Source organism: Watersipora subatra, chromosome 10 (genome assembly GCF_963576615.1).
Source record: "Watersipora subatra chromosome 10, tzWatSuba1.1, whole genome shotgun sequence".
Classification (NCBI taxonomy): Eukaryota; Metazoa; Bryozoa; class Gymnolaemata; order Cheilostomatida; family Watersiporidae; genus Watersipora; species Watersipora subatra.
In genome coordinates this window covers 32868553-32882951 of record NC_088717.1, presented here as the reverse complement: position 1 = coordinate 32882951, position 14399 = coordinate 32868553, and the positions used below count along the sequence as shown (strand labels likewise).

At 37.0% G+C, this 14399-nt stretch overlaps 1 protein-coding gene across 1 annotated transcript in view; it reads left to right on the top strand.

Annotated features, from left to right (window-relative positions):
- Positions 1-14399, top strand: part of LOC137406184 (stimulator of interferon genes protein-like) — a 46863-nt gene that overhangs the window by 8991 nt on the left and 23473 nt on the right. Inside the window, exons 3-4 of the mRNA XM_068092717.1 lie at positions 3746-3899; positions 4566-4762. Coding sequence (XP_067948818.1) covers positions 3746-3899; positions 4566-4762 — 351 coding nt within the window. The remainder of the gene's footprint in view (positions 1-3745; positions 3900-4565; positions 4763-14399) is intronic.

Genomic DNA, 14399 nt, shown 5'->3' with positions numbered 1-14399 from the left:
CAGTAACATCAACATAGTGTTACAGTTGCACCGTAATGGAACATTTAAAATTGAAACAGTACATTTTAAAATTAAAAAAAAAAAATTAACCGTTTGGCTGGGAAACGACAAAAATGTCGTTTATCTGTTGCATGGGGAAACGACATTTATGTCGCTTTTGGTAGACGTTTATAAAGCTGTCGTCTAGTAACGTTAAACAAAGGATATGAATGCTAGTAAGTTTTAAATATCATCAACAAGATATTAGTCGATGAATTACAATATGAAACGATTATCTGAGAGGCGTTGCCTTGTGCTAAAAGCTAGAAAAAACCTTTAGCCGGGTTTTAACCCAGCCAAAGGGTTCAAATAATATTAAAAGATAAAAAAATTGGATAATGAATTTTAAAAGGCCTTTAAAAAAACTTCAAAAAAAGAACAAATGCAAAAAGTTATATTAATTCATAAAAAACCAAACATCGCAGTATTTAGCTCTCATCGCAATAAGGATATCGGAGATAAGCTACATGTAGATAAGAGAAAAGCGACTCAGCCATGTGGTTAGGTGCGCATGTTTGCATACTTGCAATTGTCGCAAGTTCAAATCCTGTATGCTGGGGATTTTTCATTGCCTCAATTTAATCTTTATACATTGACACAGTGAGGATAGAAAACAAAAGACAACAACGAGATTTTTAAATACAATGTATATATATATAAGAACTAGCTGCATTACCCGTCTACAGGAGCAGATTCACGGGCAGCATAAGGTTTATTGAGAGTTGGCTTTCATACCGTAAAACAACTCCAACTATGCAGTTACATCTCCCTCTCTCCATCTCTCCCTCTTTCCTCTCTCTCCCTCTCTCCCTCCCTCTTTCTCTCCCTCGCTCTCTTTCCCCTCTCTCCGTCTCTCCCCTCTCTCTCCTCTCCCTCTCTCCCCTCTCTCCCTCCCTCTTCTCCCTCTTTCTCTCCCTCTCTCTCCCCCCCTCTCCTCCTCGCTCTCCCTCTCTCTCTCCCTCTTTCCCCTCTCTCCGTCTCTCCCCTCTCTCCCTCTCCCTCCCTCTTTCTCTCCCTCTCTCTCTCCTTCTCTCCCTCTTTCCCCTCTCTCCGTCTCTCCCCTCTCTTTCCCTCCCTCTTCCCCCTCTCCCTCCCTCTTCCCCCTCTCTCTCTCTCCCCCCCCCCCTCTCCTCCTCGCTCTCTCCCTCCCTCTTCCCCCTTTCTCTCTCTCCCTCTTTCTCTCTCTCTCTCCCCCCCCCCTCTCCTCCTCACTCTCCCTCTCTCCCCTTCTCTCTCTCTCCCTTTCTCCCCTCTCTCTCCCTTTCTCCCCTCTCTCTTCTCCCTTTTTCTCTCTCTTTCTATCCCTCTCTCCCCCCTCTCCTCCTCGCTCTCCCTCTTTCCCCTATCTCCCTCCCTCTTCCTCCTCTCCCTCCCTCTTCCCCCTCTCTCTCTCCCCCCCCCCCCCCTCTCCTCCTCCCTCCCTCTTCCCCCTTTCTCTCCCTCTCTCTCTCCCCCCTCTCCTCCTCCCTCTCTCTCTCCCCTTCTCTCTCCCTTTCTCCCCTCTCTCTCCCTTTCTCCCCTCTCTCTTCTCCCTCTTTCTATCCCTCTCTCACTCTCTCCCCCCCCCCCCTCTCCTCGCTCTCCCTCTTTCCCCTCTCTCCCTCCCTCTTCCCCCTCTCTCTCCCTCTCTCTCTCCCCGCTCTCCTCCTCGCTCTACCTCTCTCTCCCCCCTTCTCTCCCTCTCTCTCTCCTCCTCTCTCTCTCCCTTGCTCTCTCTCTCCCTTAGTTCAACGCAACACATGCGGATAGACAACATTTTTGGTTTTTCTGTCGGGCGTATGAAGAAACAGTTTTCGGCGTGTGCCTACTTTTGAGCAGGCGACGTATAGCTGGTCATGGCTGATGCAGGTTGACAGTAAGTTGATAGCAGCTGCTCTCTTTCTTTTCACAATAGCGTATCGCAACCCTTGGAGTACTCGTGAAAGTTCTGTAATAGTAAGTTACAGTAGGCCTACTCGTAGCTGGAAAAAAATTAGTAACTCGGCTGCTGAAGGAAATGAACATGACCCACTATCACGAACAGCGGCAAATCCAACGTTATTAAGTAGTGGAGATGTGGCAATTCATAGACAATACAACGTCGTATAAGAAAAGCTTACCTTTTTGATGTGGGAATTTAGTAGGTGAAAAATGCGTTTTTCCAGTGGCTCCAAGAAACAAACTTTTACGTGACCTTCTCGGTACACGTTGGCAGTAAATATTAATTGCATGTAAATAACTACTCGTTAATTTACTTTATTTAATGAATAGTACATTTGTATAGCTGTATAGACACCTTTGTATAGGCCGCAGAACTCAGGAAAGATGTTTTTAACGCGTCAGAAAATTTGCCGTTTAAAAAGCGTGCTAACCGGGGATTTCGGTTAATGCGCTCGAGCGGTGAAAGAAAAACAACAGAATCGCCACACCTTTATATAAGCCGCTTGGCTCAAATCGTCAGAGAAAAGTAACGGCTAATAGTCCATATTACGAAATTATGATAATTAGTACTCATATTAATTCGGTTGGCTTCGTTCGACCGAATGGAAAAAGAAAGACCGCTCTATAATTTATTTACCGTTACTACACATATTAATTCAGTTCGCTTCGTACGACCGAAATTCGTACGACGATAAAAGAAAAGACCGCTCTATAAGGCGGACAGACAGATACACAGATAGACAACGATTGCCATTCATGTAGTAGATAGTCATTAGACAATAGTTTATTACGTGATAACTGACAATGTACTGTCTGCATCTAAGATTCTAAGTCATCACAAGCAACTGCCTTCATGTAAATGCAGTACTGCACCTGAAGTCCTGGACAGGTCATTGGCTGAAGCCTATAATGTGACACTACACATAGAGCTGTCCGTTATGTTACGCATCCCTTTTAAGAGTAATGAATCGACGTTGTGATCATTTTAATGTGTATAAAAGTCCACAAATAGATCCAATAACTATGTACATATTAAATATTAATTGAAAACTTTTTCATGCTGCAAGCAGCTGATTATCGTAGCTTGCAAACCATAAATATGAAGTCTCAAGTCAGGTCACGATTTTTAAATAATCATGCATATACCCACAATTGGCAAGGTCTGTGTGTCACAATACTTACAAAAGCTATCGCAATTTCTCCATAAACTGCATAAAGGTAGGGGATATGCTGTTAAATCCATATTTCATACGCATATAGGCCTACAGTGGCACATGCATGCAGAATGTAAACCTGTGCTGCTTACTAGTACAACAAACTGAAAACCAGGGACTTTTCAGTTAGTAATGTATTAAGTTTACTACAGTTAGTTGTTAATAAACTCTGCCAAAGTTTCTGGCTCTAAAAAGGGCTATTATCTTTAGTTTATGATGCCTTTAGACTAAAAATACAATTAGTGACTCGTTTACAGTGCACCTGTCCAAAAAATTCACATTTCTCTGGGCTTTTATATAATAACGTATTTGAATAAAGGAGGCTCTGAGCTTCATTTTAATATATAATAGTTGCAACTTCCGAGCATTGACTAGCAACTATGACAACATATTTGCGGAAGTTGGTCGCAATTCTACGGCTGTTCATCTATTTTTCACACCACCACATCATACATGTCCCATACACATACCCCATATGCATAACTTATTCTCGGAAATCGTAACTATCCGTAAGTTTATGGTTCCTACCATTCTCTCATTAGATTCAATGTAAGTCTGTGTTTGTTGTGCAGTTATAGATCTCCAGAGGTATCTAGAGGAGTGCAAGTTCAAAGTGGCTACTTTCCATGACTTTGGGCTAGGTGGTATAATCGTAGATGACATTGAATCTGGAGTCAAGACGTCTCGCCGTATTATTGTCATCATGAGCCAGGCCTACCTTGAAAGGTACGTTTTTCAAGTTAGATTTGGAATCACAACTTTTGTCTAACACCCAACAGCACTGCCATATCAGCCATGTTATGTTCCTGCTGCATCAGTGGAGACTTTGCATTACTTTGTATTGAGCTTGCAATTGCTGTCGTTTGTTATTTGCAAACTTTTGACCTCGTGTGAGCACCTCTTCCTTTCTTCCATAGTTAGTGCAGGAGATACTATATTTTGTACCTTTTGATTATTTGCTAAATCACTTATCTATTGTATAGTAGCGAAACCACTCTTAGTATCTGTTCTCCACAGAGAGATAATGCGATGTTTGCGGAGGGTACAATAACAGTAGACATAGCTCATCATCTGCCTGTCATGCTTAAAGGTTGACTTGCAACAAAATTCACATTACAGTTATTTGGTATCAAAAGATTCACCGTGTCTTACTCTGCTGTGCTGTAGGTGCAAAATATGTGGAAATATGATTACAAGCTCATAAAAGCTCAAAAACAAACAGTTAATCGCAGCCAGAGATAATTTAAAAGCTTGTAATCACTTTTCCACACATTTGGCACCTACACACAACAGAGTAAGACATGGTGAATCTTTTGATACCAAATAACTGTGATGTGAATTTTGTTGCAAGGCAACCTTTAAGTGACATTCACATATGTCTGTTCACAACAGTGATTGGTATGACCACGAATCCCTCGTCCTTATCCATAACAACTCTACCAAACGAAAGCAGCTCATTATCCCTGTGTGCTATGGACTTTCTAAGGAAGAGATGACTTGGAGTCGTCTCGGTGTCTATGGCGCTCAGTATCTTAACTATGACCCCGAAATCCCTGAACACAAGTCTAGGATCGCTAAGGCTCTAGCGGGTATGCCTCCTAAAATAATTCACTACACAAAGCTTTAGTAGCTTTTTGAATGCACCTCTGCATTGACCTTTGACACCTTAACATTGACCATAGTGGCATCAAATCAATTATTTCACGTTTACCTTCTTGTTTTAGTCACGGGCTGAAATTTGTCGATGATATCTTGCTGTGCATTACTGGTGATATTTACGTAGCTGATCAGAGCGTGTGGCTGAAGCTATAATTAATAAGGTTGCATTGGGAGCGTACTGGTTGGAGTGTGTGGAGGGAAAGTGTGGGTTTCAATTGTCGAGTCTGGCTGACAGCTAGTTAAGTAAATACTGTAAGGAGTGAGACACTCTTACTAGTTTGTACTAGTTTGGATGACGTCAGACTGTTCTTATAGTCAGAGTTTGGCAATGAGGGGCATTAAAATCGCAAAAAGATCGTCGTTATATTTGTAATTGACTCTGGGATAAACCTGTACTTTTCATTTGGATTAAAACTAGAAGATAATGTGCAAGTATTGGCAAGATATTCCTTAGCCCTAAGGAGCAAAGGCTCGTAAAGTGAGCTAGAGAGTTGTTCTCTCATCGCACAGTTGGAAGAAAGTAGGTTTTAGTCGAGCAGAGTTGGTGTTAGTGATTTCTCCAACTTGATTTGACCGCTAGTTCCATTATTAGTAATATCTGTTTGTCTGATTCCCACATATTCCAATGCCTCGTACACTTCAGAGTTTCGGCAAGGCAAAATATTAGGAGTGTATTTGCAGAATATGGGGCGGAACTAGTTTTCTTGCATTGGTGCCTTCCTGGAACACCAACTCATATATATATATATATATATATATCTACTATATAAACGGCAATCGTTGTCTGTCTGCGTGCGTGTTTGATTGAGTGTCCGCCTTATAGGGTACCGTACTTTTTGGACTATTACCCGCGGCTAGGTATCTAGGGTGCATTAACGGGAATCTCCGGTTAGTACGCGCCTCTATACATAACCTATTCATCGTTTGCCCACAAAAATGACGTAATAATTACAACTCTATGGCTTTCTTTTTGCTTCATGACACGCGATGCTTTTTTGTCCTCGACGTATTAGGGCTGATTCGTTTTCGGCAAAACGATATCGACAATAGACTCTCTCGATATTAGAATTAAGTGATTAAATTTTATTAACTCTATGAAACACGATGCCGTTTTTGTGAACCTTTATTTCTGGCTAAATTATTCAATTGCTAAATCGCTGTTAAGGTCACTACTTTTCATGCGGACAAGTGTATTATCTCGAATAGGAATAGCATCTAGATTCTCTCACCTTCGATCAGACAAAGACACTACAATATTTTATTTTTACATAACATATCGTCGAATTCAGAGTTTTGATGGATAGCTGTTGGTGGAACAGTAACTTTTTATACACACACTTCTGTGCAAAAATTGTTATTATTATTAATTCAACATACCTATTCACGAATTTTATTTTGTTTTCTCAGTTCGTATTATTGTATCATTACCGAATCATTTCATATTGTAATCGTAGCAAAACAAACTCAATTTAGCCATTTAATACTTGCTAATTATTTCACTGTTACATCTAAAAGCTTTATAGTCATTTTATTTTTAAAATTTATTTGACCTGCACGAAACATTTTTCTCATGATATGAAGTTTAAAAGTTGTTTGACAAAGTAAGTTTGAAAACCTTTACAGTTGTTTTAGGTAGAATGGCAAATGTTGTGATATATATGTTAAATACAAATCTATTTTCTGTTCAGATTTTTTATTACCCGGGCAACGCTGGGTTGTACAGCTAGATGTATTAGCTTACACATCTTTCCTGTTAAACCTAACCAGTTAGTTTTTCGTAATTAATTTCACATTTTACAACAAACATTTGTAAGATTTCTGTAAGATTCATCGTGTAAGATTGCAAGTATCAGTTATTTTCCACTCTCTTATATTTACATACATTTACATACTTTGAGAAATATATATATAGATATTTAAATTCTCTTATTACATTTATAAACTTCTTATGACTTTTGAAGTTTATAATATAAGTTTTTTAAAGTTTGTTTCATCGTTGTTATTATTTCAACTTGCATTCTTTTAAACATAAATTGAGTATCGTGTTTGAAGTTTAAACGTTATTCATTTTCCTATCACTGTTATTATTACTTGATTAGTTTCCAATCTTTAGTATTAATATTATTCTTTTATTCAACCATATTTGGCAGACATTGTTTAAATAAAATTTCAACTACAAAATGCTATGATATTCTGTCATATTTTTAGTATCGTCGTATTCAAAAAATTGATGGATAGTTTCTGGTGGGACAGTAACCTTTTTCATACCCACACACTTCTATGCAAGAATTGCTACTACTAATTCAACATATTCATGATTTTTGTTTTGTTTTCTCAGTTTTTATTAATTATATCATTACCGTATCATATTTTATTGTAATTGTTGCAAAACCGACTTAATTTAGCTATTACTTGCTAATTATTTGAAATTCACATCTAATCCCTTTTATAATTGTTTTATTTTTTTAATTTATTAGACTGGCCGAAAACCTTTTCCTCATGATATGAAGTTTGAAAGTTAGTTGTTTGACAGAGTTTGATAAACTTTACAGTTGTTTTTATTTTCTCTCAAATATTTTCAACTACACAAAACACTTTTCTCATGATAGGTTACCTATCATGTTTTCTCATGTTACCTATGTAGTTTGAATGTTAGAATGGCAAATGTTGTTATATATGTTAAAAATACAAATAGATTTTCTTTGCAAAGACTTTTTTATTATCCGAGTACAAGTACAGCTTTAGGTGTAAAATGTTGAAAAAATACTTTACCGAAGTTGTTTTTTCGCCTTGAAGCGGATTAAAATTTACATTATTTTATTTTAATGGGAAAAATGTTTCGGATCTCGAACTTCTAGAACTGGTTGTGTTCGAGAACTGGGGTTCCACTATACGTTACCAAAAGATATAGGTCGCTGAAAGTTATGAAATTTTAAATTTACATTGGTTTAAAAACTTATACAGTTGTTTTATTTAGTTTTAAATCAGTTGTCCTGCACAAAACCTTTTCCTCATGATATGAAGTTTGAAAGTTGTAATTGTTTGAAAAAGTTTGAAAACCTTTACAGTTGTTTTATTGTTTCTCTTAATTTATTTCGACTACCTAAAACACTTCTTTCATGATGTGTAGTTTGAAAGTTAGAATGGCAAATGTTGTTATATGTTAAATACAAATCATTTTTCTGTGCAAAGACTTTTTTTACTAACCGGGCAACGCCGGGTAGGCTTGGCGTCGTGGCGTCATTCGGGGATGCGCGGGAGACCTTTTTCGGCCCAAGTACAGCGAAAGTCTCCAGGCGCGGCTTTCTGGATGAATGAGTTGGCAAGGCGATTGATTGCAAAGCGATTGAGTGCTAGGCGATTGATTGCGAGGCGGGTGCGGGCCGATTGATTGCAAGGCGATTGATTGCGACTGCGAAGCGATTGATTGCGAGTGCAAGAGCGCGATTGACAACTGCTTGGCAGGTAAAGGCTGCTCAGCCGAGGCGGGGGCTCAGCGGCAGAAGTGCGCGATCCGTCAACTGCAAATATAGATGAGTATGAACGGATGCATGAATGTAGACACATGAATTTAGAATATTTACTAGATTTTACACGCATCTAGCTGTAAAACACATTGCAGATTTCCATTGTTCTCTCCAACATTGACATGTATATGTGCATGCTTACTCTGATCAGGACAACAATTTCAGTAGACTGCATATTTGGAGTTGTTTTACAGTATGAAAGACAACTCTCAATAAACCTTATGCTGCACGTCAATCTGTTCCTGTAGGCGGGTAATGCAGCTAGTATATATATATATATATATATATATATATATACTCATTAGCTGTGATATCCGACATTGCCCGGGTATTAAAAATCAGCTTATAAACAATGAGACGTAATGAGACTTGTCTGCCTGGAACATTGCTAATGGATAATTTGAGTGAGCTTACTAATAAGAGTTACTTTCTCATGACGTTAGGCCATCGCATAACGTGGTGTCGGAGAGTCGTATCGTATTTGCTCCCATATAGCGACATATATCGCCTAATGAATTCGTCAAGCTTGTGTGGGTGAATTGGTAAGGTATTAAACTGGTATCTGACTGGAGCATCGGAGGGCCCGAGATCTCATCTTCTACGATACAGATTCTTTATTCCAAGATTTTAATAACTATAGATTGAACGACACACTAACTTTGAGAAATATATATACTTTATATAGTACCAACTCATATATATTATGTATATATTATATGCTATATATATAATATAGCGTATATATATATTGTATACATTTTATATGCTATATATATAATATAGCGTATATGTTATATATAATATGCTATATATATATTATATATGTACATATATAATATGTATATGCTGTATATATGGGTCGTGATCTCAGAAACCATGGTTAAGTCGCAAATCACAAAATTGAGTTATCCGACTTTGAAGCTGCACTAACTGAATTTATAATACAGTATTGGTAACGATTTTTGCAACACGGGCATCCAGACCAATCAAAGAGTGATATTTTCAAATCTGAAGGCAGTTTAGCCAATAGAAGTCTCCAAACATCGGAAAACCCCCCTTAAAGCCGTTGCTATGCCAAACAGGTAGTACTAAATAATGGCGTCCGAGAAAATTAATCACTCGTTTTTGCTGAGTTTAACCCTTTGGCTGGGGTAAAGCCCGGCAAAAACACCCGAAAATCATGTAATTTATTTTTCAAAATTCAATAAAATCGGTATTTTATGAACATGCATAGCTCAAATCTAAAATTTATTTCTATGAACAAACTCCTTTGTGCATAAACATTCATTTACATATCCACCACTACAAAAAATACAACCATGTGCAATTGTACCTGTATGAAATGCTTGGAAGCATTTCTATCGGTAGAGTCAAACGCTATAACGTAGTCGTGCGAGCTACCATAATGATCATTTTTCTCTGTTTATTCCAAGTGTATTAAAAGTCTGAAAAGTTTGCATCACTTCTATCATTTAAATTATTTTTATTCTGATCAGACAAAAATCACTAAAGATCGCAGGATCAAATAATTTTTCATTTTACCGTTTTGAAAGTCGAGCCAATGTTGACTGGTTTTTCCAACTTTTATTCTTTTCCAAGGAGGCGCTATTTCTTTAGCTTTTAGCACAAAGCAGCGCTTCTCAGATAATCATTTCATATTGTAAATCATCGACAAATATCTTGTTGAAGATATTTAAAACTTACTAGTGGTCATATCCTTTGTTTAACGTCACTAGACGACAGCTTTATAAACATCGACCGAAAGCGACATAAATTTCGTTTCCCCACGCAACCTAAGGGTTAAAGATAATTCTGACATTTTGGAGACTTTTAATGAGTGCTTTGGCATTCCAACTGATGCCAAAAGCAGTGAAAGTAAAGGGAATGTTGATGCTAATTTCTTACCAATTCTTATAAGATTCTTATAATATTTAATTATAAGAATAATTATTTGATTTTATATGATTATTATAAGATTGAATTACCCTACAGGATGAAAATATTCGATGGATATAAAAATTCGCGATTTCGCGAACAGTCAATTCCATGAATTATTAAATTCCGCGAATAATTAGTTCTATTTTTAATCACAAGGGAGAATAACTACTGCCTCAAATTAAAAACTAGCCACTAGGCATAAATACTAAATGTAGCTGAGTTCCAAAACCTTTTTTAAAATCATCACCGGGGCTTCGAGTTAACCCCATTGCCAATGCATCACATTTCTTTACAAGATTGTTCAAGGTTTTCACAAGTTATTTGGCATGGCTTCCTCATCGCAAAAATCTCTCCTATAGTCTTTTTACATTGAAATCAACTCCATCAACTTCAAATACCTAAGTTGAGGACGATCATGATTCTGATCTGGACATTATGATATGTATTTGATTTGCCATGCAGACACGTTTTTCCATAATTAACTGCGTTAGTTAACCCTCTGGGGCCCCTTGTTGCACTGGTGCAACATAATTTTCAAAACTAGATAGAGCAACTACAAATGCTTTATAGCCAAATATTATTCTCAAGTGGCTTCTTACATATCTTTATGCAACCTTGAACCCAAAATTGATTGGATGTCATGCTCGTGATGTCATCACATAACTCTAGAACATTTCATGGAATTGAGAGTTGACCACACATGAGGAAAGCAACTTTTTAGGCAAAGATTTATAGCTCTTTGAGGTAAGTTGGAATAACTCATTTTCTGTTTTTTGGTACTATGTTGACCATATTTTCACACACATTAAATGTTTCGAAAAAGTAAATTTTTTTCTTCTATCTATATGAGCTCAAAATTTCTTGTGCAGGAGTGCAACATTGGGCTCTACATAGCTAAGCTGCAAGCCAAGGGGTTAGTATCGGATGTTCCAATAGACCATTGTTAGGGCTCATGTTCTTCATTTTTGTTGATGTGCATAATACTTAGTGTTGGGAAGATAGTAGTAGAGGTACACTGACTACCATTGAAGTAATATTACCAGGTTACCTTCACTGCTACTAGTACTACTGCTATTAGTCATTTACTACCAAAGCAAATTGGTATTTCCGGATGATACAAAATTGTGCAACTATTTCACTTGATATAGCATGATAGTTAGATGTGTAGGCTTTCTTTTGGGCGATTTTAGGTGTTAGATGAATAGTATTTTAAAATATTCTGTTTTAGTTTGTAGATACAAAATGCATTCAAAGCCTTCCACTTCAAACAGCAACAGCAATTGCCTTTGAATGAGAAGCAGAGTTGATGGAACGAATTTACTAGACGAAGGATAGGTGCTATATGGAATGAATGTCTATAAATATAACCCGACAATACATAAAGAGTAAGCCACATCCATGGCGCTTCAAGATCTAGCATCGAGCAGGAGTCAGTGGCATTTTGCATGACTGAAGTATACCAAGGTGGTGATGGTAAGCAGATGGAGTTGGGCTAAGAAGCTAATGTTGTGCTCAAGCTAACATCTACTCTACAAAAGAACTGGAGGTACAAAATTGTCGGAGGCAACTTGTTTATTGCTATTCCCTTCATCTCTGAGCTAAATAAAACTGGGATGTTCTATACAGATACTGTTCGAACCAACAGGGTTCAAGAATGCATGCTCAATAATGCAAAAGTCCTCAAACGAGATAGTAAAGGATCTTATGACAGCTATGTAAAGGAGGTCAGCAATGTGGTTGCTGTCAAATAGTGTGACAACAAAGTTATCACCGTTCTCTCCTCATTGACTGGTGTACAGCCCTTTGCTCAAGCCAAACGGTGGGACAAGTCGTCAAAAGAGCATCGTTTCTATAACATGCCTGCTGTTATACAACCACATAAAAATATGGGAGGCAGTGATTTGTAAGATTTATTTTTAGCAGAGTATCATTTTGCCATGAAGAGCCGGTGATGATATCTCTACCTGTAATGACATTTGTAATGGTAACCAAAATCAACACTTGGAATATCTACAGAAGTGATAGTCGCCTTCTCAAGCTACCATAAATAAAGTACTAAATAGAAGAGAATTCCAAGCTGAAGTTGCCGCCAGTCTCATCCATGTCAATAGTGCTGCCAAACAAGGATGACCTGCTGCAGCAGGTGATGCTAGTCTATGCCTTACACCAGCTAAAAAATTGGAAGAGGTCCGTGCAATGTTCACTATGACAATTTTGCTCATTGGCCAATAAAGGCTCCAAAGCGAAGTCACGGCAAGCTGTTCAAGAAAATAACTACTACAAAATGTGAAAGAGTCTCTGCTTTCTTGATGAACGAAATTATTTTCGTACCTATCACTGCAAGCGAATGGAGAGCTATAGTTACTTTGGAACAGTTGATATTGCTCCAGGATTTAGTCCATTTGTACCAAACAGTGATGTAAACTTATATGCTTGTGTTATATATATATATATACATGTATATATATATATATATATATATATATATATATATATATATATACATATATATATATATTTATATATATATACATGTATTTATATATGTATATATATATATAGGTGTGTGCAAATATGTATGCATATATACAATATATACATATATATATATATGTATGCGTATATGTATGTATATATACAATTTATATATACTGAATATATATATATATTCAATATATGTACTAGATACATGTATATGTATGTATCTGTATACATGTGTATGTATATAAGTACATTTACCATTTATTTATTGAAATAAAGTTATTTTACTGGCTCAAATACTTCATAACACTATTGTCTAATGCGTAATGTATATAGGTAGCATTAAAGCCCAATGTTGCGTGAGTGCAACATTTAATATCTCAGGTCAGGGTCGTTGTAGAAAATAAAAAAATTAGGAAAACACTCATACATATATCTGGAAACTATCCAAAAAGTTTGAAAATTTTTAGAGCAAAGCTTCTGTGTATGGGCCTCACAGGGTTAATTCTTTTGTTTAAGAACTGATCGCTTTCATTAAATACTTCAGTTATTGTTTTTGTACTTCCTTTACACTTATTAAGGGTTTTTTTTTCTTGTGTTTACTGCAGATTGAGAATGAAACAGAACCTATTCCGAAAATTAGAGACAAGTAGTAATATTCACCAAGTCAGGAATATTGGCAGAGAAGCAACCAGTTAACCTAGACGTTGTTGTTGACTTCATCAACAACAACTCCTTGATATCGCTGCAGCAACCATGATTATATTTTATATTCTATTTCATGTAAAGATATATTATAATTTATTTATTACAAACTTGAGTGTACAAATAAAATATTTCAAATACAATTAAAATTTTACAAACGATGAATGAAGTAAATAAAAACAGTTTAGCCCATATCGCGATTGTCTGGCAATAAAACTTAACTGATACTCTTGATAAGTAAATACTAGCGTGTAAAGGTGCTTTCTGACTAGTTATTTTGGTAATAGCAGCTCTATATCGCTGTCACTGTCTTGGGTAGATGTTAAAAGCGATTCTCTCGCTACTACATGGCTGGTAAGGAAGTTATCAGAACTCTCCTCGTGGCTTACTATTGCAAAGTTCTTCCAGTTGGTCAAAAATTTGTGCTCGTAAAGGCAATTTTGTTCCTTTTTCTAAAACATTATATGTTCTCCTCGGTAGCAGCTGCGGTCACTTCTACTTCAATTTCAAGACCTCCCTGAATGATTGGCGATCTTCTATGAATGACACCTACCACCCTTGCCGTCATTGTGCCTCCGTGTATGATGAAAAATCTCTCTCTCACACTAAAACAAATAACAAAGCGATATGGATGGAAAAAATAAATATTGCATTTTACCAAAGAACCAAAGTAAAATTCAATTATTGATTTAGTAAATGGTTTTGAAAAAAATCATTACTTACCACAAGTTGTTGGTTCATCATCAAAGGCCTCCAAATCGATGAATATTCATTAAAACCTCTGAACGCAGCAAGAAATTTATAGCTTAGCATGATCGACTCGTAGTTGTAAGCTAAATAGAAACTGAAACACGTGGTGTGCGCTTTCGAAGGGTTACCTCTATTGGTCGCCGCAATAGAGTTAACTCTTAATAGA